The sequence below is a fragment of the Dromiciops gliroides genome, chromosome 3 (genome assembly GCF_019393635.1).
Source record: "Dromiciops gliroides isolate mDroGli1 chromosome 3, mDroGli1.pri, whole genome shotgun sequence".
NCBI classification, from domain to species: domain Eukaryota; kingdom Metazoa; phylum Chordata; class Mammalia; order Microbiotheria; family Microbiotheriidae; genus Dromiciops; species Dromiciops gliroides.
The window spans coordinates 83,145,801-83,173,531 of NC_057863.1; the positions used below are offsets into that span (position 1 = coordinate 83,145,801).

The following is a 27,731-nucleotide window of genomic DNA, read 5'->3' on the forward strand; positions in this document are numbered from 1 at the left end:
ACACTTACTGTGGGACTCTGAGCAAATCACTTAACCTCTGTGTGCCTCAGTTTCCTTTACTGTAAAATGGGAATAATGATAGCACCTATCTCCCAGGATTAATGTGTGGATCAAATGAGATAATATTTATAAAACACTTAACATGGTGATTGGCACAGAACAGGGGCTTAACAAATAAATAAATAATGGTGGGTGCTTGTTTCTTTCCTTCCTAAATATTGCCATCAGTTCATAGTTGTACTTCTGCTATTTATACTAAATATTTCTTACTATTAAACCATCAGGTAGAGTCGCCAGTGAGAATGTGAGTCAAAGTACTTACTTGTTATATCAGCTGTTCAATTAAAGTCTATTGAATATCACATCACCATTGAAGACAAGCACCTGGCCCCACTGATAACAAGAGGACCCAGTAGGTGAATGATCCCCTACCCACAAAAAATTGAACGTGCAGAGGAAGACTAATTACTAATAATCATAGAGATACCTGTACTTGCACACGTGCTTTTCTCATGCATTATGGGTCACCTCAACTTAACAGCACTTAGGTGAAAAAATGAGGGAGAAAGGCCAGATAAGCGGATTTGCCAATGTCTTCCATAAAACGTGGCCCCAGCACTGACCAGAGTAGAGGACAGAAGAATCATCTCCTCTCTTGTTATGGACACTGTGTGAATCTCTATGCTTCCTAAACTTGCATTAGCTTTGGCCACTGGGCCACACTGTTGACTCACATTGAACTTGTGGTACACTAAAATGTCCTTCATCATTCAGATGAGCTGCCATCTAGCAGCTCTCTATCCTGTCTCTGCTCATCTCTTGTCAAGTCTCACCCTTATATTACTCCCATTATCCACTTCTTCCTCTACTGACCAGCTGTTGGACATAGCCAGAAGGAAGTAGGACAACATGCTGACTGGGTACACTACAAATTCAAATTATACAACCTCAACTGGGCTCTCGATGCATGAAGAAGTTCCTTTTATTCCTCTCCAATTGATTCCTTATATTTCTTCTCATAAAAGATATTTGAAACTTTCTCTTCCTTCCCTAAATCTACTACTTCTCCCCCTGCTCCCTCAATTGCAGACCTTGCTTCTCATCTTACTAAAAAACTGAGGCCATGTGACATCAACTACCTCTTCTCCCATATCTCAAATATCTTTGACACCATTTCCCACTCTCTATTCCTTTCCCTCCATCTCTGACAAAGAGAGAGCCCTTCCCATTCCCCTCTTGACTTCTCCAACAAACTGCTTCCTCAATCTCTTTCTCTCCTCACTCCATCTTCCTGCTTCCTCTTTCTCCACCTTCTCTCATACCCTCATCTTCTGCTTTTCCTTATCTACTGGTTCCTTTTCTACTACCTTCAAACTGTCTTCCCTTACCATTAAAAACCATCACTAGATTCTACAATCCCCTCAAGCTATCGTCCAATAAGTCTTCCCTTTCTCATCCAAATACCTCAAAAAGCTATTTATCCTCTCTCCCTTTATTTATTTTCCTCTCATTCAATCACTCCTCAACCCCTTGAAATCTGGTTTCTGTCCTCATCACTCAACTGAAACTACTCTCTCCAGTGATCGAAAGTTACCAATGATCTTTTAATTGTCAACTCTGATAGGCCTTATTTTTCCAGTCCTCATCCTCTTCTACCTATACTAAATCCTTTCTTCTCTCTGGATTTTGCCAATATTATTTTCTCCTGGTTCTCCTACTTGTATGACCACTCTTCAGTTTCTTTTGATAGCTGGTCATCCATGTCATACCCCTTAACTATGGGTGTTCTGCAGGGTAACCTCCTATGGGTTTAACTATCAGCTCTATGCAGATGATTCACAGATCTATATAGCCAACCTCAGTCTGTCCCCTGGACTTCAGTACTACGTCATTAATTGCCTATTGAACATTTCAAACAGGATATTGAGTTTGAGGCAGCTAGGTAGCACAATGGAATTAGAGTCAGGAAAACCTAGGTGCCACAGGAAAACCTGAGTTCAAACCCAGACTCAGGTTTCACTAGTCTTGACCTTGGACAGACATTTAACTTCTATCTGCCTCAATTTCCTCACCACAGGGTTTCTGCAAAGACCAAATAAGATTGCATATGTAAAGTGCTATGCAAATTTTAAAGTACTCTATAAATGCTCGCTATAATTATTATTGTTGTTGTTTTTGTTATTAATTATCATTGTGATTATGATTATATCCCCATATATATCTCAAACTCATTATGTACCAAACTGAACTTTCCTCTCCGCAACCCTCCCCTCCTCCAAGCTTCCCCATTTCTTTCAAAGGTACTACCATCCTTCTATTCAGCCCTCCTCATTGTCCTTCCTGCCTCAAGTCTCTTACCACTTTAGTCCCTCTTAATGTTGCATGGATAATTTCCTTATGTATCAATATGATCATGTGACTCCCTTACTTAATAAACTCGAGTGGCTTCCCATTGCCTGTGGGGGAAATTATAAATTCATCTGTTTAGCTTTTAAAGGCAGACAAAACCTGGTTCCATCCTAGCTTTCCAGTCTCATTGGAAATTACTGCTACCCCCCTACTCCAGCCCAAATGACTTTTTCCCCTCTCCCAAAATGACCTTTGCAATGGCTGTCCTACATGCTTGGCATGGACTTCTACCTTCCCTTAACCTCTTAAAGTCTTTCTCTTCCTTAAAATCTCAGCTTAATGTTGATCTACTGTGATGGACTATATTTTTCTCACCAATGCAATAGTACAGAAGAGTTCCAGGGAACTCATGATAGAAGAGGATCTCCAAATCCAAGAGAAAAAAAAAAAGAACTGCGGAGTATAGATGCTGAATGAAACATACTATTTCTTTTGTTTTTGGTGCTGTTGTTTTTTTTCTATTTTGAGGTTTTTCATCATTGCTCCGATTCTTCTCTTATAACATGACTAATGCAGAAATAGGATTAATGTTATTATGGGTATATATATATATATATATATATATATATATATATATATATATATATATATATATATATATATATAGCCTATATCAGATTACCTGCTGTCTAGGGGAGGGGGGGAGGGAGGGGAGGGAGGGAGAAAAATCTGAAATTGGAAAGCCTGTATAAACAAAAGTTGAGAACTATCTTTACATGTAACGGGAAAAAAATAAAATACTTTATTAATTAAAAAAAAATCTCAGCTCAAGTACCATTTTATGCATGAAACCTTTCCTGATTTTCCAAATGCTAGTTTACTCCCTCCTACATTATGTACATACTTTGTATATATTTGTACTTATTCACCTTATATTTATGCTGTTTGTGTTTCTATCTGTACCTGTCTTTCTCCATTAGAAGGTAAGTCTCTTGGGGGCAGCTAGGTGGTGCAGTGGATAAAGCACCGGCCCTTGATTCAGGAGTGCCTGAGTTCAAATCCAGCCTCAGACACTTAACACTTACTAGCTGTGTGACCCTGGGCAAGTCACTTAACCCCCATTGCCCCACAAAAAAAAAAAAAGAATGTAAGTCTCTCATGAGTGGGGACCATTTCATTCTTTGTATTTGTATCTCTAGAGCTCAGTACATTCACTGGTATACAGTAGATGCTTAATAAATACTTGCTGATTAATTAAGACAGAGGCTGGTAGCGTTAGTGCCCACTGGTCTTGCTGCTCATCACTTGTGCAGCTGAGTTATAATCTTAACAGGTTCCTGCATTGGTCCAGGGTCATACTTTGTGCTTTACTGAGGCTCCCACATTGTGTGTGCCAGAATCACAGGAGGAAGTAGCAATAAAAGTTATGGTCATCTCCAGCCTAGAGCTATCTTTCTTATCCATACCAACTGTGCCTACTTTGGGTGGCTGGGAATAGAAGAGGGGAGGGAAGCATTAGTCAGGTAATACTGAGACACAACAAAGAGAACAGCATCCTGCACTGCAGAGAGGGTTGACAAAATCAAAATGCTTGGGAACTATTTGGGGGAAAGGATTCCAAGAGGAAAGCAGTCTCAGCAGTGAGGCATCCCTGCCAAGACTAAGAAATTCTGATTACTATTGGGTCCAGATGACAAGGACAATGCATAATTAATTTATGTTATATTGGATATGGCAGTGTAGCAGCAGGTTTTTTTTGTTTTTTGGTTTTTTTAAGTGAGGCAATTGGGGTTAAGTGACTTGCCCAGGGTCACACAGCTAGTAAGTGTTATGTGTCTGAGGCCGGATTTGAACTCAGGTACTCCTGACTCCAGGGCCGGTGCTCTATCCACTGTGCCACCTAGCTGCCCCAAGCAGCAGTTTTTTTAAAAGGAAACTTTCATTGTTTTTTCCTATTAATTAATCAATCAATAAGCATTTATTAAGCATCTACTGCTATGTGCCCAGCACTTTTCTAAACTCAGAGATTACAAAGACAAAACCAAAACATTCCCTGACCTCAAGGAACTTACATTCTTTCAGTCAGTCAACAGGTCAAAGAAGATAATTAGTTATGTAAATAATAAATGAAGGATACATTCAAAATAAATACAAGGTAATTTTGGAAAAGAAAGTTCTAGCAGCTAGGGGAAGCAAGAATGGCTTGAGATCCTAGGAGGCAGAAGTGAGGAGGGATTGAATTTCAGGCATTAGGCACAGCCAGTACAAAAGCACAAAGACAGGATCTGGAGTGCCCTGTAGGAGAAGCAACAAGAAAACCAATTTGGCTGGACTGTGGAGTGGGCAAAGTAAAGAATTGTGTAATGATACTGAAAAGGTACAAAGGGGCCAAGTTGTGTTTTAAATACCTGAATTTCTATTTGATCATAGAGGTCATTGGGAGTTACAGGACTTTATATGAGTAAGGGACAGAAAAAAGCAGATTTGAGCTTTAGGAAAAATCTTAAGATTCATTGTTTTCACAGAAATCTCTTCTCATCCACTTCCCTTAGGGCTAAACACCTCCTGAAGCAGATTACTGTAAAAGAAATTGTACAAACTTCATACTACCCTTGAAATGGTGGTAGGATATTGGGTAGATAAGGTAAATAGAACTATACTTAACAGACAATAAAGAGCTTAAATGTGGAATTTATCCAATTCCAGCAAGTAATAATTGAATTGGGATGGCCCTCTTCAACAAATAGGATTAAGAAAAAAAGCCCACTGGGCCACAGGATGCTTTCTTTTTATAGTAAAACAATTGATTAAAACCCTGTTTCTCTCTTTTGTAATCAACAACCATGAATTAAATTATTAACTATAAACCAATACTTCACAGGTTCATGATTCCATCAGCATGGGTTCTCCCTTTATCAAAGCAAATACAACCACTGCTAAACACCTTAAGAGATGGTCTTCATGACTTGCTGTGACTCGGAATACATTACCTGGTGGCCAACACTCTAGCAGGGCAGAATGGCAGATATACGATCCATCAGCAGGCAGGCTTGGACTTGAAGCCTTTCCAACTTGGAAGGACTTACCAGAGTATACACTGTCAGCATAGCCTTCAAAAGCTCAGGGTCCCCTCCACATAAAGATGGGGCATCAAAATGGCATTTTGGTAGAAGACTGCCAACAAATCACCACTTTAATAGAATAGTTCAGGGATAATTCAGACCAAAAGCTCATAGGGTGCTCTTGACTTCTTTTTACAGTTTATTGGATTCTACTGCATTTTCGCTAATGGAATTGTTTTTGAAGTACCACTTTTCTTCCTCAGAAGTCTCTATTAAAAAAAAACAACAACAACAAAATAAAAGACCAAAGGCTCATGCGTGAAGATGAAGGCTAAGTTCAACACTCTGTATCCAGTAAAACAGGAAATTTGAAGGCTGGAGTAGCCTTTTACAGACTACCCAGTATTGTCCGGTCCTTAATATCCTAGGAATTCTCAAGACTTACGTAATGCCAGAAGACTGAGGTTTTCCCACTTCTACACCATGGTTCATGCTATTCCGTCTGCCAGAATTTTTTTCCTCCTTCCTCTTCTATCAAAGGTCTGCCCATTCTTCAAGGCTCACACTGACTCTTCCAGGAAGACTTCCCTAACTACACCAGCCAAAAGTGACTGGACCCCTGACCAAACTCTTGTAGCACTTACTATCAACAGCACTCTATGGCTTTCCACATTTCATGCTTTTTTTGTCATCATTGTGTACACACTTTATCTCCCCTAATGGACTAGAAACTCCTAGTGGGCAGAAACCCTGTCTTAAACATCTTGGCATCCTCCACAACAGCTGGCATCCAATAAGCACTGGTTGACTAAGCACAGAATGAATTAACTGTGCCAATTAGCATGAAGGCTGGGCTTCTCACACTGACTAAAACTACACTAATTATATTTTCTTCTTTAAAAGCATTTCATTAATTATTTTTAATAAACAAATTGCTATGTGCATACATTTCTCCACATCAGCATTTTACGGAGACATTCATCTTAAATCAAACCCTTTGGATACTTAGAGAATCATTGCTGAGATATCTTCATAAATCTAAGATTAGCTCAAGGGATGATGTCTCTACCACCACCCACCCCACCCTGATTTTTAACCTTCTTATTAGTTCTTCTTATTTAACACTTATGGGGCCACCAACTCCACCGTTTGTAGGAAACTCAAGTCATTTTCTCCCTTCTGCCCCTCTGCACGGCTTCTCCTTTTCTCTCTCTATTTCCTCAAATAGGTCCCACTTCTGCCAGTACCATTCCCATCATTAAATAGAAAAAAAATATTATATGCATTGACAGCACTTGATATCAGGACAGAAGACAGATGAATGACAAAATCACAGAATTTGAGAGCCGGAAGAGACTTTAGCTGTCATCCAGTCCAACCTAAACAACCTAAGCTACGTTACTAGTTTACCCCTGTCTGGGTACACGTGAGGGAAGAATGACTAAATATCACCAATGCTCTCTCCACTATCACCTTGGGACAGCTAGGTAGCATAGTGGAGAGAATGCAGAGACTGGAATCAGCAAGACTGGGTTCAAATCTGGTCTCAGCATGTGGAGAAAGTGCTATATAAATAATATAATTACATACTATATTATTATAGTAACAATTTATTATATAATTAGAATGTTTATGTTATAATATATCTTATAATTGATTTTTTATTATAATTATATAATATAATAATAGATATCATCATTATTAGATCCCATTGGGGCTTAACACAAATAAATAAAATACAGCCTCAGGAAGATTGACTAGATTTGTGATCATGAACAAGTCACTTAACCTCTGTGCCTCAGTTTCCTCATCTGTAAAATGGGAGTAATAGTAGCACCTACCTCCCAGGGTTGTTGCACAGATCAAATGAAATATTTGTAAAGTACTTACAGTACCCAGCACATAATAAGCACAAGATAAATATTAGTTGTTGTTATTGTCATTGTTACTTTTGTTCTAAGATCCCACTGGGCCTTGACACAAATATGTCAAACAAAATGTAGCCCCAGCAAGCTTTAAATAGAAGCTCCCCTGACCAGCTGTGTCATTCCAGGTTCAGTGTTCTATCCACTGTGTCACCTACACGCCTCTAGGTGTATCTAGGAATACTATAACCATCTCTTCTCAATACAAACACTGCCATGAATGAATCTCTCTAACACAATTACATTTGATTTCTCCAGCACTATACAGAAAGATTTTCAATCTCTATGATGGGAGTAGAGGATGTTCAGGGAAAGTGGGATAAAGATGCCTCCTAACATTTTTAAGCTAAGGTTAAGATAACTTAGTCTTTACTCTTTAAGATCACTTCTACATACCACAATTCGTTTAATTTGCTCATAACAGAACCATTTGTACTTGTTTATTCAGATACATACTTAAAGTATCCAAATCGAAATATTTAAAAACTTATTCAATATTGCAACTTTAGTAGCAAAGCAAATTGTGTCAGGATATAAACTATAAATTTCAGAAAATAAAAATCTAAGATTTTGGTGTGATTTTTTTTGTTACAATCCTGTCTGTATACCTGCACACACCTCTAGAGTTCCATACAGTCTCTCACCTGGAGACAGCTTCCCCTTAAGAATAGGATCAGGGACTTGTCTTTAGAATTATGGTGCTGCCTCAGTGACAAGGGATTTACAGTAGAAGAGTCCTGGGGAGGCAGCTAGGTGGCGCAGTGGATAAAGCACCGGCCCTGGATTCAGGAGGACCTGAGTTCAAATCCGATCCCAGACACTTGACACTTACTAGCTGTGTCACCCTGGGCAAGTCATTTAACCTCCATTGCCCCGAAAAAAAAAATAATAATATAAAATAAAATAAAAATAGAAGAGTCCTGGGGATCCCCTCCCCTCTCATTTGTGCTCATTACAAAAGTGCCTCTGGGGTCTATCCAGTAACAAACAAAAGCAGGTTCTGAGAATATCTGCTTTAAACTCCGATACCATCAAAGGTGTGAAAAATCAAATGGAAAACTCAAACATCTGAATATTTAATGAATTACAACTCTTTCAGAAAGGATAATAACATTTGCATTTTATTTGGTTTGGTTGGTACCTCATAATCTGAGTTGGAGGACAACAAGGAAAGCCCTGAACCACAAGAATGAACTTCCACCATGACAAGCTAAATTGTCTAAAATAAGCTAAGTTGTCTAAAGAAGTTACCCCCACCCCCACCCCCATTCATGAGCAGGCCATCTGTACATACCTCACTTCCAAGGGACCAAAACACAAAAACAAAAACCTTAAGTCCCTACTATACTCATTTACATTTCAAGGTGCAAAACAAACAAAACCACCTCATGTAATTATTGGTCTGTACCAGAGAACAGAGTGCTGGCCTTGGCATCAGGAAGACCTCAGCTCAAATACTGACAGGCACTTACTAGGTGTATGACTCTGGGCAAATCATTTAACCTTTCTCTGCCTCAGTTTCATCATCTAAAATGGGGATCTCAATGGCTCCAACAGTATGGGGTTGTTCCGAAGACCAAATGAGATAACACACTTGCCATGCTTTGCAAACCTTATAGCACTGGTGAAATGCCAAAAGTAATAATAACAATAACATGCTTTCTAGAGTACTTTTAGGCTTACAATGAACTTTCTTCACAACCCTATATATAAGGCATTCTACCACAGTAGAAAGAACACTGGCTCTGGAGTCAGAGGACCTGCAATCAAATACTGTCAGTGTGATCTCGATCAAGCAACTGAACTTCTTTGGGGCTCAATTTCTTCATTTATAAAATGAAAGACTTAGGCTAAATGAAATCCTGAAATCTTTTTTTAGTTCTAGACCTATGATGCTGTGATCTTTCCGAAAGTAATAGGTAGTGCAAGTAGTATGTCTCCATCTTACAGAGAAGAAAACTGAGACTCAAGAGACATTACAAGATTAGTTGAGAGTCAGAGCTAGTAAATAGCAAAACCTGGATTCAAACCTAAGTCTTTAACGATTCCAAGGCCAAAGAGGGCTTTTTCCCCCTATACCAAACTGACATTATGAAGTTTGTCATGGATTAAATAATTGATGCCATGTGATACTTGGTTGTGGCTCAAGTATTGCTTTCCTTAAGCCTACAGGGACACGGCTTGTCACTGTGATAATTATCCAGCAAGGATGTTTAACTTTAATTATCCAGCAAGGATGTGAACTTACCACCAGGTGGCACCATACGTAAACTAAAGCCAGATCTTCATTAGTTACTTTCTGACATGTGCTTTGAGTCAACAGCCACTATGTACAGTATCCATGGTGGCCACTAAAAAGTGTTAAACCAAAAAATATCAGGGCTGATTTCCCCACCACCATAAGGCTGGGCTGTTGCTTTCACACTTAGCTTGGAAACAGATTCTGTTACTGGCTGGGTTCCAAATTTAATCTAGGACAGGGGTTCTTAACCTTATTTGTGTCACAGACCCCTTTGGCAGTCTGATAAAGACTGTGGCTCCCTTCCTCAAAATAATGTTTTTAAATGGATTAAACAAAATATATAGGGTTACAAAGGAAAGCAATTATTAAAATACAGCTATTTTTCAAATTTTTTAATTCCAGGTCCCAAGTTAAGCACCCTTGATCTAGGGAATTGAATAGAATAGTTCAAAATATTAAAATATGCCATCTACAGATGCATAAGTTCTCACCCTATGAGACATTTCACTCTCCCATCACTTTTCAATGCATTTACAGATTCAATGACTTAGCATGCTGTGATCACATAGTTTCATTATACACAGATTAACATAGAATAATAGAAACTAAGTCAAAAACTCCTGTATGCAGACTGTCACCACCAACTATAGCCCTCATAACCATCCTCCCACCCCTCCCCCAGATTTGAGGTGCACATAGAGGAAACCTTGCTTGCACTTAGCTGCAATTCATGAAAAGGAATGGGCATCACTCCCAATTGAAGACTTGCAGATGAGAAAGGGAAAGTAATTTCTTTACGCTGGCCAGCCAAACTGGATTCATGATACATTTGATCAGATCAGACTAGACAAAGCATTTATTGTTTACAATATGGCAGGGACATAGATTCATAATAGCTGATGGTTCTCCACTACTCTGGATTTTTTTTTTCTTGTATAGTTCCTAGGCAAAATTATTGCTCATGATGCCATAGTTTCTTTCTCTGGCATTCACACCTTCTCAAAGAAGGTCTTCACCATAAAGCAAGAGGGGGGAAAGATTCAATAATAAAGGTTGTAAAGGCCTGACAGCACAGCATCCCTTTAATCTTCTTAAGTGACTTCTTCCTCAAAAAAAGGGGGGGACAGATTCACTGTGACTCTAGATGAGAAGGGAGGGATAATACTTCTCTCTCACTGTGATCAGCAGAAAGCAATAGGCCAATCTGTTCAAGAATCAGATCCTTTGGCCCAGAGGAAAGGAATTCAAGAGATAAAACAGAGACGCAGGGTTAGACTAGAATAAAAAGTGGAGGCTTTGCAACAGTATTAATGTTAATACTACAAGAGACTAGCTATTAGACTACTGGTTGACCCTTGAGAAATGGTCATCTGCAGGCAACTTTTTTAGACCCAGCTCTTCTTACTTATTACAACCATCTTCCAAACCTATTTGTTTCCCCTTTCTAACGTGCACCTGTTATTATTGTCTTAGGCAAGGAAAAAGTCCTCACACAAGTATTGCTTGATTCCACAAGTAGGGATTTCAGGCTGGAGTAGAACCATTTCCAGCTCTGTGAGATATTTGCAAGCTCCAAGGACCCATTCAACCTTGCTTGGTTAACAGACAGCCAAGCTGTAAAAACCCAGACTTTGGAGTCCAAATATTTTAGTGACTGTCAAATTAGTTAACTCGATTTTCAAGAGTGGTGATCACTGTGCCAAAAGCATCACTTGAGTTGCTTTATTTTCATGTGACTTACCCTGTCAACCCATTCACCCATTATATTCATTTATACTATCGCAAATTCAAGGCTGGTAATCTAATTCAACTTCCACATTTCCCTGAGGTCCAGGGAAGGTGAGTGACAAGATAGAAGCGGCAGAGCTGTGATTGGAAACTGAGTATCACAGCTTCCTATTCAAAATTCTTTCTCCTGCACCAAGCAATTAATATTTGTTTGTGATTTTCTTGCCCTGAAAATATATATGGCTCCAAAGAAGATGGGGTATGTGAATGACACAACAATGATGTCTTCATTTTGGGCAGGTCTAGAACAATCTGTTTAATGCCTGAAGGTTGTTTAATACAATCCAGACCATAACATTTCTATTCCAGTACATAAAAACCTTTTTAAGCAACTTCATCTCATGATTTCAAATTTTGAAATCACTAAATGATGCCACTAGCTCAAAATTTTAAAGTGCTTGCACTACCACCCTTAAGAACTAGACAGTATTCCCATTTTGTTGAGTTATTACAATTGTGTCTGACTATTCATAAGCCCATTTCAGGATTTTCTTGGCAAAGATACTGGAGTGGTTTGCCACTTCTTTCTTCAACTCATTTTTACAGATGAGGAACTGAGGCAAACAAGAGTTAAGTGACATACCCAAGTTCACACATTTAGTAAGTGTTTGAGGCCAGATTTGAACTCAGGTCTTCCTGACTCCAGAACCAGCATTCTATCCAATATACCACCTAACTATCTTAAAATTACTGAACTTTGTATACATTCAACCAGGCTATACAACTACTAGACCAATGTTGTTTAGTCATTTTAGTCATGTCCAACTCTTCATGACCCAATTTGGGATTTTCTTGTCAAAGATATTGGAGTTGTTTGCCATTTCCTTCTCCAGCTCATTTTACAGACGAGGAAACTGAGGTTCCAGGAGAATAAAGTGATGTGCTCCTGGTCATACAGTATGTAAATAGAAAAGTCAAAGTTTGAACCTGAATCTCCTGGCTCTCATTAAAGGGGAAAGGAGTTCTCCTCCCCATTATACCAAATGCCTCTCATTAGATGTTTCTACATATTATACTAAACCCTCACTATTAAAATTGCCTTCAGGATCCATACAGTGTGATCACTTCATAAGGGATACTTCCAGTGGTGTGCTGGAGCCAACTCGTACCCACTCACAAGAGCTGATTGTTAAACTTTCAATGTAGGCATTTACACCTTAGAAATTGGCAAATGCTACCAATCAGTGATTGATTTATTGCTCTGGTAGCTGTCTAGACTTAATAAAGTGGTGGAAAATGTTAATACTGCATATTTAACTTTAAAATGTGTCATGAAAACATTTTTTCCCCAGAGAGATGGTTTTTAAGCATTTACAAGCACACTGCTGTATTATAAACAAGGTCCTTTTAATACTTCAACAAGTGAGTCTTGTATAATGGGGTCCAAGACATTCCTGCCTAGCACTGAAATCATCTCCATGATGATTAATGTGATAGCAAAGGCCTGGTGTCAGTTTCAGACATTTTGCTCCCCTCATGGGCTCCAGACCTCTAGGAGTCCTGACTGGCCCTATGTGACACATTTTCAATATTTCCTTTGTTTCCAGAAGGTCACCGGCACATTTAGATCATTTAAAAGGGTAACAAGCACGGCAGTGATCGGATGCTCTTAATTCTGTTTCTGTCTAGAATAATGCTGGAGAAGAAGCAAAACACAGTAAGTAGTGGGATGTGAACCTTGGAATTAGGTAAGTCTGGATTCAAATTCAGCCTCTGAAACTAGCTGCTTGATCATGGGCAAGTCATTTTACCTCTCTGAGATTCAGTTTCCTCATCTGGAAAATAACAACACCTACCATACCTATTCCGCAAGCTTGGCAGGAGTTTCAAATGAACTCACATGTCTGAAGTAGCAGACTAAAGCCAGTAGGATCACAGATTTATTGAAGCCTGAAGAGACTTCAAGGGACTTTTGGTCCAACTTCTTCATTTTGCAAATGGGGAAACTGAAAACTGTGAGAGTTTAGGTAACTTTCTCAGGATCCCTTGGCTAGTTCAGGCTCAGATGTAGAACTTGAACCCAGATCTTCCTGACTCAACGTAGTAGTGATTGTTGTTATTGTTATTGCCTGAAGTAAGAAATATAAGAACACTGCATCTAAACAAACAAAAATAAACCAGAGCTTGCTACTCAGCACACCCCCAAGATTTGGCAAAATAACATCTTCTCTCTTGGCAAAAATTCACTGCTGACACAGCATCAAGAAAACAACTTCAAGTGGTACTTAGCAGACCTCCCGAAAGGAAGCCAGCAGCAACTTCAACATTGGTAGGGGGAAGAGGGGGGAGGGGAGGAAACAGAGTTCTGCTGATTCATTCTGCCTGAAACCAGCAGAAATCCTTGAGTAAGTATCACACCAGCTGAGTCGGCACTTTTTTTTCTGCTGGGCTCACAGAATTTGGCAGACCTGAAATTTAATAGATGCTCTTTAGAGCCCTATTCTTTTTCTCAGAGAGCAGCTGAGCTCATCTGTCAGGTGCATCTAACGGTGCATCCTTTCTTCCAAGGATGTAGCCCTGGTCAACCATAATGAGAGCCTCAGTCACAGCAGGGAGATAGAGGAAAAGGAGAAATCAGGGTAATTAAAGAAAACTTTAAAAAAAACAAAGGCAACCTACTTCCACATATAGCCATATTCCCCCATTCTAAATTAACACTCTACTAAAATCTTTTCACAAAATGCATCTGTCTAAAGGGTCCAGCTTTAGCAAAGAAAGGAAAAATTCTGTTTGGATGCCATCTTGGAAAGACTAGCCCAAATTATGAGACAGCAAATTGGAGCTTAAAGTCTTCGCAAAAAATGGTTCCAATGCAAATTTTTACTTCCTTTTAAGATATAACTGACATTAGCCTCAATTAGAAAAACAAACAAAGGCAACTTGTTGAAAAGCCTAAATTGAGGCCAACTTATCATGATTCTACAAATAGTTATTTATTTTTAAAATTCAAATATTCCATAATCTTTTTAGATTATGCTGTGGTTATTTCATTTCCTTTTTTGTCAGCATCCCACAACATTCAGAAACTTGTATATTATGTAGCCCCTTTTCATTTTGGGGGGGGGGCCAGGGCAATGAGGGTTAAGTGACTTGCCCAAGGTCACACAGCTAGTAAGTGTCAAGTGTCTGAGGCAAGATTTGAACTCAGGTGCTCCTGAATCCCAGGGCCATTGCTTTATCCATTCTGCCATCTGCAAATAAGAGAAACCTTTTTATGCAATTTCTAGCCTATCTATTTACAATAAGCAGAAAAGAATAGACCAAATTCAAGAGAGTTCCTGAGGTAGCCCAGTCAGAACAGCTCTCTCATCCTGCAATATTATTCTCAATTATATTCATTCAGCAAGCAAGAATTTTAAAAATGTAAATGTTATAGTAGAATTAAACCTTTTTTAAAAAAGTATTTCCTTGCCTTTGCAAACTAACAGATTTTCAAACTCTTTTCCCTCTTCTTTATTGGGGAGTCAATAGGGTAATATTTTTGATAAAGTGATTTAATTTTTTTCTGTTACATACTTGAGGCAAAGCAGAAGAAAGAGCATGCATAATGCAAATAAAGAATTCAAGAAATCATAGTTTGCTAAATATGGAAAAGGCCTTAGAAATAATCTAGTCCATCCTTCCTCATTTTACAGATATAAAAACTGAGGTCCAGAGAGGATATATGACTTCCTAGTTATGTCACAAGGCTAGGTTCTGATCAAGCTGGGACTAGAACCTGGCTCTAAGGCCAGTGTTCTTCATGCTACCATGTTCAGCTCCTGTACTCACCCAGTTAAATAGGCTATGGCAACCTAAGATTGCCAGTTCAAATCAGGTTTTAGAAAAAGCTTTTCTTTATATTTCAGAGAATCTAATAAATTTTAATTACACTCTAAGTGTATAGGTAAATTAAAGAAAATTGTTAAGATTATACTCAACAACAAATTGAGCTTGCCCTTAAAAGGTGTAAGAAAAGTATAGTCATTGAAGGACAGGAAATTGACACTGGGAATGAATATAAAAATCCCTTTCTCAGTTTACAAATCCATCAAGCTCTAGCACATTTAATAGCACCATCTCCTCATTGATCTTACAACCCTCCATTCAACATAAGAAAATTAAGGGATTTGTTGTTGTTCAGTCATTTTTCAGTAGTATCCAACTCTTTGTGACCCCATTTGGGGTTTTCTTGGCAAAGATACTGGAGTGTTTTACCATTTCCTTCTTCAGTTCATTTTTACAGATGAGGAAATTGAAACAAACAAGGTTAAATGCCTTGCCCAGGGTCACATAGCTAGTAAATGTCTAAAGCTGAATTTGAACTCATGAAGATGAGTCTTCCTGATTCCAAGGCCAATACTCTATGCACACCAAGTCACCTGGCTGCCCTTGAGTAACTTAGCCAGGGCCAAATAGTCAATACATGTCAGAGGCAGAATTGAACCCAGGTCTTCCAGGGCTGTGATATTGGTTCTCTGTCCAGTGAGCCACAATTTCCCTTAAGCAATGAAAGTAGCTCATTAATACCACATCGTTTTTCCTCACTATTTTCATTTCCACTTTCCATCTCTCTAAAAAAATATTCGTCGTGAATAAAATATTCTGGAGGTCTGGACTATTATGGACTTTACTTCAGATTTAATTGTTTTCCTCAAAGTTACTCATAGGTATGGCCTGAGATAAGCCTAAATCCCTACTCCTAAAGATATGAATCTTTTTTTTTCCTCTTTAGCCATGATTCTATTAACCAAGTCCTGAAAGAATTCCCAGTTTAGCAGTCTCAGGCCAATGACTTCCAAAGCAATCTAATTTCATTCCCTCTCCTTCCCAGAACATTTATCATGCATTGAATCCTACCAGGGTTGGGAGTGGGAAGTTGGGGGTTAGGGGGAGTATGGGGACAGGCGGTGGAGCAGTGTGGAGAAGAGACTCCATTCAAATTACAGTATATGTCTTATCTAGCCAGCTGGGAAACATTGACTACTTTGAATTAGGAGCAATTCTAAATTAATGAATAGGACCGTCACAGAGGTTTGGCTACATTTGTTCCTTAAACAGAATGAGAAGTAAATACTTACTTATTCAGTGTGAGGTCAAGAATGAATCTGGAGCCAAAAGCCTCGATCTGAAAGCTTGCCTGGGCCAGATGCACAGCCTGTAGATACAAAAAGAGAGAAAGACTCAGCTCATTTGCTGGATCCTTCCAAACTAACTGCCTTCCTATCAATGTAAGCAGTTCACATGAATGTATTAGTGATTTTCTCTTTTAAAAAAAATACACCAAGTAACTTTTTCTATAGTTTCTTTGGAAATGCATGCATATTTTTTACAGCAAGAAACTGAGAAAGTCTGATAAAATGAACCCATTATGATAACAAGTGGCAGCATATTCTCCTTGACTTCCAAAAGTGAGCATGATGAATTATACAAAAGGTCTGACTAATTAAGGCCTGATTTTACCTATCCTTCTCATTATACTAACCATTCTTTCCCCTACACACATAAGTGAAAAATCACAACAGAAGCTTGAGCTTAGAAATGCTATATCAGCAGATTTGGGATATGACAGAATTAGAACTGAAAAAGGTATTCAATCAGAACATAAAATACATAGCCCTTTTTTTCCCATGTTGTTAGATCTGATGTACACTTTTTACACTAGCATGTGTTGTTTTATTTTATTTTATTTTGGAAACACTAGAAAATTCCATCATCATTCTCTAACTTGAACCACAACAATGATCCCAAAGGAAACATGGATCCTATTTATTTCTTCCTGAAAAGTCTCTCTAAGAAAAAAGATCTGTATAAATTTAAATAACAAATCAGAGCATATTCAGCACCGTGTTATCCAAGACAAACTTTTCCTTTGTCACCCCATCACACAAAGAGGACAAGGATAATGTCACACCTACATTCAGCCCCCTGTTGAGTCATGAGGATTACCTCCCCCAGGTTCCATTCCCAAAGGTAGAAGTAGGTGTGGCAGTCATTTGCAGAGTGGGACACCCATCAAAGAGAAGGCAACACCAACACAGCCAACCCTTTCCCATCTTCGTACTTCTATTTTTTTTTTTTACTTATGCCCTTCCCTCCACCTGAAATGCCCTTCCTCTTTTCATCAGCGACCTACTCTGCCCCATTTCCACTGGTCAGAAAGAATCCTACCCAGCCTTTCTAATCCAATTTAAAGTCTGCCTCTTCCTTGAAACCTTCCCCTGCTCATGACATCTGGTAGAATACTCACCTTCCTCAGAATTCCTATAGCGTGTTGTTTATGCCTCCTTCTAATGCCTTATGTTAAAATTCACTTTTTTACCTGCCTCATTTCCCCAACTAGATTATAAATTCCTTGAAAGGAAAGGCTCATGCCTTGTTCAGTGATATATTCCACTATTTTCTGCATAACAAGAACTCGATAAACAATTGTTCTGCATATGCAGAGCTGGTCATATTTCTCAGCTTGGAACTTTGCAGTTGTGTACTGGTGGGGAGATGGGGGTTTAAATCTTGACTCTGCTATCTACTACCTACCTGTCCCTAGGCAAGGAATAGTCACTCTTGGACTCCTTTGTAAAATGAGAGGAAGGAAGGAATTAAAGATTAAGTGCCTACTATGTGTCAGGGAGGGGCAGTGGATAGAGTGCTGGACCTGGAGTCAAGAAGACATCTCCCTGGGTTCAAATCTGGCCTCAGGCACTTGACACTTACTAGTTGTGTGACCCTGGGCAAGTCACTTAACCCCCACTGCCCCATAAAAAAAAAAATATCTGGCCTCAGACACTAGCTGTGTGACCCTGGCCAAGTCGCTTCACCCTGTTTGCCTCAGTTTCTTCATCTGTCAAATGACCTGGAGAAGGAAATGGTAAACCACTCCAGTATCTCTGCCAAGAAAACCCCCAATGGGGTCACAAAGAGTTGGACATGACTGAACAACAACAAAAGGATGTGCCAGACACTATGTGAAATACTTTACAGGTATCATTTGATCCTCACAGCAACACTGGCAGGCAGGTGTTATTGTTATCCTCATTTTTGCAGTTGAGGAAACTGAGACAGAGGTTTTGTAACTTACTCAAGGTCACACAGCTAATAAATGTCTGAGACTGGATTTGAACTAGGGTCTTCCCACACCCAACACTTTATCCACTACTCTAGATAGGATTAGGTTAGATCAAGAGTTCTCAAATGTTTGACAATCCATGAAGGCCTATGGATCCTTTCTCAGAATAATGTTTTAAAATGCATAAAATAAAACAGAGGATTACAAAGGAAACAAATGATACTGGAATACAGTTACAAATTTTTTTAAAATAAATTCATGGAACCAGGAGAGCATTGTGCACAGTGACAGCCATATTGTTGGATGGAGAACTGTGAATGACTTAACTATTCTCAGCAATACAATGATCCAAGACAATCCCAAAGGACTTGTGATGAAGCATACTATCCACCTCCAGAGAAAGAAGTGATACTGATTGAACACAGACTGAAGCATGCTTTAAAAAAATTTTTATTTCTTTCGTTTTTTTTATTCAAGTTTTCTTGCACATGTATAACCTTTATCTGATTGCTTATTGCCTCAGGGAGGGGAGGGGGAAGGGAGGGAGGGAGAGAATTTGGAACTCAAAACTTTAAATAAAAATGTTTATTATTTTAAAAAAAATTCATAGTCTCCAGGTAACTCCTTTGGACTTGATAATCTATTGTTCACTCCTTCAGTCATGTCTGACTCTTCATGGCCCTATGGAGCATACTGTCCATGGGATTTTCTTGGCAAAGATACTGGAGTGATTTGTTATTTCCTTCTCCAGTGGATTAAGGTAATGGAAGTCAAGTGACTTGCCCAAAGTCACTTAGCTCATAAGTTTCTGAGGCCAGAATTAAACTCAGGTCTTCCTGACTCCAGGCCCAGAACTCAATCCACTGAGCCAGCTAGCTACCTTGATGATCTAGAGAGTTCCTTCAAGTCTTTAATCTTGTGAGCTGATGGATAAAGCTAAAACTTTTTATCTGACATTCATAGTAAGCTACCTTCAATCAAACTTTCTAGACTTATCTTTCATCACTCCCATTCATTACACCCTAGGCTCCAGCCAACTGGATTATTCCTTGTATTACCTAACAGACGACAGCTTCTTCTGCCTCTCTTTGCCTCTGTTCACACAATTTCCTATACCTCCCATCCTAGGGAATTCTTATTCATCCTTTAAGGCCAAATTCAATGCACTGAGATTGACAATTTCATGCCACTGTTATTTTTTTTTTTAAGTGAGGCAATTGGGGTTAAGTGACTTGCCCAGGGTCACACAGCTAGTAAGTGTTAAGTGTCTGAGGCCAGATTTGAACTCAGGTACTCCTAACTTCGAGGCCAGTGCTCTATCCACTGCGCCACCTAGCTGCCCCTGTTATTTATTTTTAACATTGTGAAGCACCAATGGAAGGAGGCATCACAGAATAAAAAGCTTGATAAAAGTGAAGGGTGGTTCATGAATTTTTTAATTGGTATACTTTAAAAAACATCAGGATGCAAGGTGAGGTCACTGATGTTGATGTGACAGCTATTTTAAAGGAAGCAGAACAACCAAGATCTTGATAGCTAATGTCTACACCTGTTAAAGAGAAGTTCATGATAAAAGAAGATGAATTTGGTTGACTACAGGAAAACAAATCTCCCCAGATCCGTTTCTCAAGAAACCAATTAATCCTAAGTATTCAGAAAAGGTTTCTCTAAAATGTTTGTGAATATCTCGCTTAAAAAGCCCCTTTGAATTCATTGATCCCAGTGTAGACATCCTTCATCTTCTGGCTCAGTGCAGCAAAGGATGAGGTAGGAATTATGATGGGGCAGGGGAGAATATCTTATTATATTATATCTTATTCAATAAATTTTGGGGTAATAGGTTAATATGCTGCCCTATTTAATTGATTCATATAAACTTTCTAGACTAAAAGTGATTTCAGGTCCCAGTCTTCCCAGGGTCTCTCAGCCCCAGATCAATACCAACATATCCTAAGTACAGTCTCTCCTTCAGTAGCTAAGAAACAAAAGCATGGAGGTGGCCTGAGGTTCTCACAGACTATGCCAGAAGACAGCAAGTTCTGGCAGGTCCTAAAAACCTGGAAAGGCTTCAAATTTAAGGCCAATGATGAACGATGTGTGGCTGAGTGATGGACAGCCTAGCAGAGAGCCTCAAAACCAGATCAGCCACTGGGTAATCAACTGAGATAATATCTGTGAAGTGCACTTAATAAAAACCTGTTCCCTTCCCACCCACCCCTCTCTCACTCATCACCACCAGGTGATGAATTCCTTTGGCTACAGGAACTCATAAAGACTACCTCCTAAGGCTTCTTGTGTAAGGGGTGTAGAAATAATGAATAAATGACTCTTGTGAAGTGTGGAAGAAATAAGCATGCTTTGGAAGGTTTGACACTGTATAGGTGGGACATTTATCTAGTTACGATGTTTGTGATCATTTACATTAAAAGTTGGCATTAAGCCCCTGGATAAGAATTGTTAGACCATTGTTTCCACAAGGAAATTAGATTCCATTTATATCCCTTTTTATCATAAGCTTAAGAACTGCCTGTGATATCAGCATCATCTCACAGAAAGATTAAAGAACTTGTCCAAGGTCATATATTAAGTTATTAGGCAGTGGTCCAATAACACTTCATGAGCTACACATGAGATCCTTATTCATCTACTGCTCTTGCAGGATCCACAAACCAGCCGAATGACTGAAGACAGTTTTTATAGAGACGTTTACCATTCTCTTTGTGAGAATGTAAGATTTTATAGCCTAGGATGAGCACAAGAATGAGCACAGCCCAATACCTTCCTAAAGGACTAAACACAGCTCAATGACTGAGCTCTACAGTAACTCTCATCCTTACATAAAATAATGCACAACCAATTTACATGTGATCTAGAAACTGTAACACAACTAGATGGTTTTCTTATATATGAAACTCCTTCAATGAAGATCAAGATGCATAACTTTTTTTTATTTAAAAGAAAGACATAATGAATACATCTTTATGACTCTAAAGTTCTTTGGACCTAAACCAAATTTTATCATCAAGAGATATTAAGTGGGGGCAGCTAGGTGGCACAGTGGATAGAGCACCGGCCCTGGAGTCAGGAGGAGTACCTGGGTTCAAATCCGGCCTCAGACCCTTAACACTTACTAGCTGTGTGACTCTGGGCAAGTCACTTAACCCCAATTGCCTCACTCAAAAACAAACAAACAAAAAAAAAGAGAGATATTAAGTGACCCTAGGTGCCCATCACTTGGGAGGACACATTAAAGAAACTGACCAAGCATAGTCATGTACTATTGGAACTTTCATTCTAAAATAGGCAGCGTAAAAATGGACAAAAAATTAAAAATCAATATAGCAAAGAAACAAGATGCTTATGCATATAGAAATAGTAGTAAAGTCCCAAAACTTGCTAGATGTACCAGTATTTGAAGTTAACAGGGCTTCACATGCAATGGACATATAATCAATGGTCTTGACTAATTAAACTAATTAAGAATGCTTAACTTACATGGTATATGTGAGCATAAACAGAATTGAGGGCATGTCAAAAGGATAAAATATACACTTCTACATTTCCAGTTATTTTAGAAGTAAAAAATTTGAGTAGCTAGAAGAACACATTACTGGGCTGTCAGGTAGGGCTTTGGACAACATGACTACCATTAAACATGCTAGGGCTATGTCATCTCTTTCTCTAGTATCTTGTCAAATAGTTTAGAGTTTCACCAGGGGGACCAAAATCAAACATTTTTTTAAAATGAAGAATAACTTACAAAGCAACACATCAAATGCAGAACAAGTGACTAGATAAATACTGAAAAGATATCATAGAGGAGCACTGAGTAGACTTTGGTGGTATGTATCATGGATGGCCTCTTAAAGCAGGTGAGTTTGGAACTACATTTCCAAGGATATAAGGAATGAAACTTATTGAAGAGCAAGAATGACCAACTTAGGGAGGTAAGATTAAGAAAATAAAAGTTTCTCAGCATGTGAGTCTTTTCTCTACAGCTATTCACTTACATGTTTTAATGTTTGTGGCAAAAGTCATTTCAATCTCAAATTTCCTATTTCTTTTAAGTTTAGGGCATGGGCCTGTTTGTACTACTATTATCTACATCTGTTACTCTTCACAAAAAGAAAAAGGATATTAATTCAATCCATATGTTCACCTGAACAAAAAAACAACATGAGAAAAAGCTACACAGAGCTTTTCTTGACTACAAAGGACTCCTGAGAAGTCTCTCAAGGCCCATCTTTCCATTCCTCTTTACCCCATAAAAATCTGTTTCTTTGTCTCACTGGACACTGTGCATCTCCTCTAACACTTGGTTTTTCCTATTAAAATGTTTCCCTTGTTTTCCTAAATCCCCATGGGCTTTGTGATTGAGATCACTAACCCAAAAGACCCATCTGTTTGACAACCTAAGCTTTCTATTCCATATTATACTGGTAGGGAAAGGGAGCAGACCTGTGGTTTTGTTGGCATAGAATGCTCCCAGAAGAGGCAACTACCTCTACCAATGCAGGTCAACACCTTTTCAGAAGCTGAGTTTTCAAGAGATACCTACTATACAGAGATGGTATTCGACTTGCCCAGAATCACACAACCAATATTTGTCAGAGGTGGGATTTGAATTCAGGTCTTCTTGACCATATGGCCAGTTCTTTATTCACTATACCACACTGCCCATTGCCAGTAGGACATTCTCCTAGTAGAGCATCAAAATGAAGAGGCTCTATGGAAATCATCAAATGTCAGACCTAAGACCCTATTTGCTTTTTGGAGGGGGGGGGAATATTTTTGTGGTATCTTCAAGAGGAAGGATTGGGGGAATCATGATTTATATGAATAAAAAATTGAGAAAGGTCAGTTAATGGAGTATTGGGTACCTTTTAATTTCTGAATAGACTTGAAATTTTTTTCAGGGAATGGAGAAAGGAAAAGATGCTTTTTAAGAAACTTGGACTTATATGGGGCAACTAGGTGGCACAGTAGATAAAGCACTGGCTCTGGATTCAGGAGAACCTGAGTTCAAATCTGACCTCATACACTTGACACTTACTAGCTGTGTGACCCTAGGCAAGTCACTTAATCCTCCTTGCCAAGAAAGACAGAAAGACAGAAAGACAGAAAGACAGAAAGACAGAAAGACAGAAAGACAGAAAGAAAGAAAGAAAGAAAGAAAGAAAGAAAGAAAGAAAGAAAGAAAGAAAGAAAGAAAGAAAGTTGGACTTATATGGCTTTAAATTATTTTTTATATTAAAGTATGATGTACATTTGGATCAAAAAAAAAGTTCACAGCATGTATGAGTTGGATGAGTTTGGATGGCTGATTTTCCAAATCCATCAACAAGCATTTATTAAGCACCTATTATGTGCTAGGCATTGTACTAAGTACTGGGGATACAAATAAAACCCATTTCAAATAACAAGACTGCTGAGCCTACACAAAACCCATTAGACTTTTGCCCAAATGGAGCAAAATATGTAGACACTGTGTGGGGGGGAATACTTTAGTTTCTGCAGATAATTTCCCTGCTCCTCTGATGCTTCCTTAAAGTACAGAAATGGACCTAGTTATATCAACAGAGAATTAGCTTCAGGTCCAAGTTGGATAATGGCACTATATCATTCAAAGACTAATCAAGCAGCCAATCTAGTCAAATTTGAAGACATTCATCACCCAAAACTGATCAAAAGAGGCATCCAAAAAATAAACCGTACACACCAAAGACTTAGAAAAATACTGGCCTCAAGGTCTTACCACAGATTTGAGTTATTAGCCAAAGAGTATTGTAAGGTGAAATTTGAGTTTCTTTGGAAATAAACTCCTTTGGATGGGATCCAATACAGATTCATGTTCAACTGGGAATAAAGCACTAGACATGAGATTGAAGATTTGCTCATACAACTACTAATTGTGTATGACCCTGGGCAAGTCACTTAAACCTCTATGGACCTGTTTTCCTCATCTACCAAAAAACCTACCTTCCTGGTTAGCTGGGAATTTCATTTATTGGGGGGGGGGAATTTCAAATAAAATAATACATGTAAAGAGTTTTGTAAACCTAAATGTGCCTACATAAATGTGATTTATTCTCATTATTACTGAACTTTATAATATAAAGGTTTGTTTCCAAGTAAGTTTACTACTGTACCACTCTGGAAATTCTAAATTCTTTATTGCTAACTACCATTATGATTATATTTTAGGCCTTGAAAAATTAAGAGGTCTTTAAAACAATATGAATCATTATACTTAGAAATTCAATAGCTGTAAATATTACATGAAGATAGTTTCTCAAATTAAGTTAATTTGCTGAATAGTTTTGCCAAAGGGTTTGAATGGGAAAACTTGAGAAAGAAAATACTATGTTTTTCTTTTTACTGTACTCTACCCAAGAAGAGTTTACCTACTGCCTATGGGTGATTCAGAGAAGAATAAGACACAGTCTCTGTTCTCAAAGATCTTACACTCTAGTTAGAAAAACATGAAATAAATATATGAAAAATTAAACAGCATAAGAGTTAAATAACAGTAAAGATAATGATATGAGAGAAATCATAAGATGGCATGAACACGACTAATTGCCAAATAGTACAGGCATTAAGTGTCATCCATGAATGCCAAGGAGCAGGGATCACTGCTAGAATGATTTGGAGGAAGTACGCCAGTGAGGAAGAAGTACTTGAGCTTAACCTTGAAGAGTTTAGGTAGCAGAGGAAAAAGAGAGAAAGTAATGACATGTGTTTACTCTGCTATCCATAGGAACGTGCCTTCAAATAAAATGCACAATGTCTTATGTTCTCAAGGCATGTTAGTGTTAAACTATGCCTTAGGCTCTGAGTAACTTTATGAAAAATAATTTATGATAAAACAAAGCATGCCAGAGGATGGGAAAATGGCGTATATACCCTAAACGATTTGCTGAAACATGATTTTTAAAATTTATAGGATTATAGAAAGTAACTTAAGTCCATCTACTGTGTCAAATAAGATAATTTTGGTTTAAAAAATTGGGGAGAATTTAAGTTTTCTCATTTGTAAAATGTGGATAATATTAGCAACTGCCTTAAAGGATTGTTGTGAAGATCAAATGAGATAATGCCTGTAAAGCACTCTACAAACCTTAAAGTATTATGGAAATATTAGCTATTATTACTTTTCTAACTCCATTATACAGATGAGGACATTATGGCATAAAAAGATTAAATGACTTCCCCAAAGTCACACAGGTAAGCAGGAAGCATAGCCATGATTTGAACACAGGCCTTCTGACTCCAAATCCTGTGCTCATCTTACAACCCCAGGCTGCCTCTCGTAAAATATACCTGGAATTAATCTTCTAGGCAAAAAGGAGAAACTGTATGTCCTTGTACATAGAGAATATCTTGTAATCAAACCCAAGACAGCACAATTATACTTTTCTTTACAGAATACAAACTAAACTTCTTTCAGCCTACTTGGATCAATCCAAGAAAAAGCCTGATTTTGAGTCTGGTCCCTAAAAGCCTAATATAGTCAACTCTTAATGATCTATTCTTATGGTAGAAAGCAGCAGCATGGATAAAGGAAATCCACAAACCATCCCCAAGTATTATTTTGGCCATTACACTTCCACCAGAGTCTTTACAAGAGCTACTTACCAAATAATCTGATGTAATGGATTTAAGTGTCTTGATCTCTTCTTTCTTAATTACAGGAGCCATTCAGGCATGGAATGGCCAAAATATGGATAGAATATAAGATCTTTGAGGGCAGGAACCATTTCTTATTTTGTTTGTTTTACCCCTAGTGCCTAGGAAAGTAATAAATTCTTCTGTAAGTGCTAGACAGGCAGGATGAAAAACAAGATACAGTGATAGTCCAATTAGATAATACCACTCCTGGAAGACTAAACTATAGTTTGAGATTTCTTTAAAGATTCTAACATAGCTACCCAAAAAAGGAAAGAAATTCAAAGATCATCCGACATGGGAGATGCAAGGGGGAGCAAATTTCTTATAAACTCTGAGATCTTATGCTTCAATTTCCCCATTCAAACTACTTAAATCCAAGAGAATTCAGCTCACAGAGCCTTTTTTGGACCTTAACACTAGATGATTATGTACGCTGACACTGTATGATTAATATATGATGGGTTATTAAATTGATAACACTGAACTAAGAGATGTTAATTAATTTGAAAGCAAGATTTCATTGGTGCTGTTGTTTGGATATGAATAGCACAGAGGCTGTATCACTCACTGCTGTATTATTTAGCTTTCATAATTTTTAAAGTGATGACTCAAAATACAACCATGACAACAGTTACCATGGAAGTCATTACTCCCCCCCACACACACCTCTGGAAGGAGTACCATCTAATTTCATGCATGAATATAGTACCTGTAGCATGAATCATTTTGTTCGTTTCTCTTGACAACTCCCACATCACCAAAGGTAGTATGGCACATTGGGAAAGAGAGTTAGATTTGGAGTGAAAAGACCAAGGTTCAAATCCTAGTTCACCCAACTACTGTCTTTGTAGCCTTTGGGAAGTGACTTTAATATCTTTGAACCTCAGTTTCCTAATCTGTAAAATTAGGAAGTTGGATTCTTGAGCCCCAAGGTCCTTTCTAAATTTTAACCGATACACTACTCTCTATTTCTTCACTTATCATAAAAGGATATCCTACTGTTATCTGTTCTCCTATTGAACAAATGGAATAAAGTTATAAGGAAGTAAAGGATAAATATGCAAGGGGAAGAGAGGTCCCACTTCCAGTGTCCCTTCAATATAAGGAGTATTATTGTTGTATTTTTTTTCTGTTTAGTTTCACTAGAACTTCAAATGAAAAAAAAAAGATAAGATTACTTTTATCTTGCTTTAGAAGAAATTAGGAATTCTTTCTGGGGGGAAGGGCTCATCCTTAAAATGCCTACCACAATATATTTGTTCTACTTTAATAACCCATCAAGCATCAGCCACTTGAAGCATACTGGATTTGAAGTCTGAAGACCTGTATTTGAGCAAAGTCTCTACCATTTCCTAGCTCTGAGATCTTGTACAAGTCACCTCACTACTCAAAGCCAGTACTTCCTCATCTGTAAAGATAATCATAATTGTGCTACTTACCCCACAGAGTTATTATAAGGACCAAATACAATAACAGATAAAAAGTACTCTGTAAATGGAAAGTGTAAAGAATTAATTGTTATTTGAGGTTTTTATGCCTCAGCGAGCACTGGCCTGGGGCTCCGCAAACCACATGGTGCTCCACCCACTGGTTGTAGCCCTTGCCAGGGCTCTGGCACCTCACGTCATCACCACTCGCCGACACCTACA

General features: G+C 38.3%; 1 protein-coding gene across 3 annotated transcripts in view; it reads right to left on the bottom strand.

Moving 5' to 3' along the window:
* ADAM23 (ADAM metallopeptidase domain 23) overlaps positions 1 to 27,731 on the bottom strand; it is a 242,989-nt gene that overhangs the window by 179,196 nt on the left and 36,062 nt on the right. For all 3 annotated transcript variants that reach the window (XM_043991921.1, XM_043991922.1, XM_043991920.1), the window contains exon 3: positions 16,427 to 16,503. In XM_043991921.1, the coding sequence (XP_043847856.1) occupies positions 16,427 to 16,503 (77 nt within the window). The remainder of the gene's footprint in view (positions 1 to 16,426; positions 16,504 to 27,731) is intronic.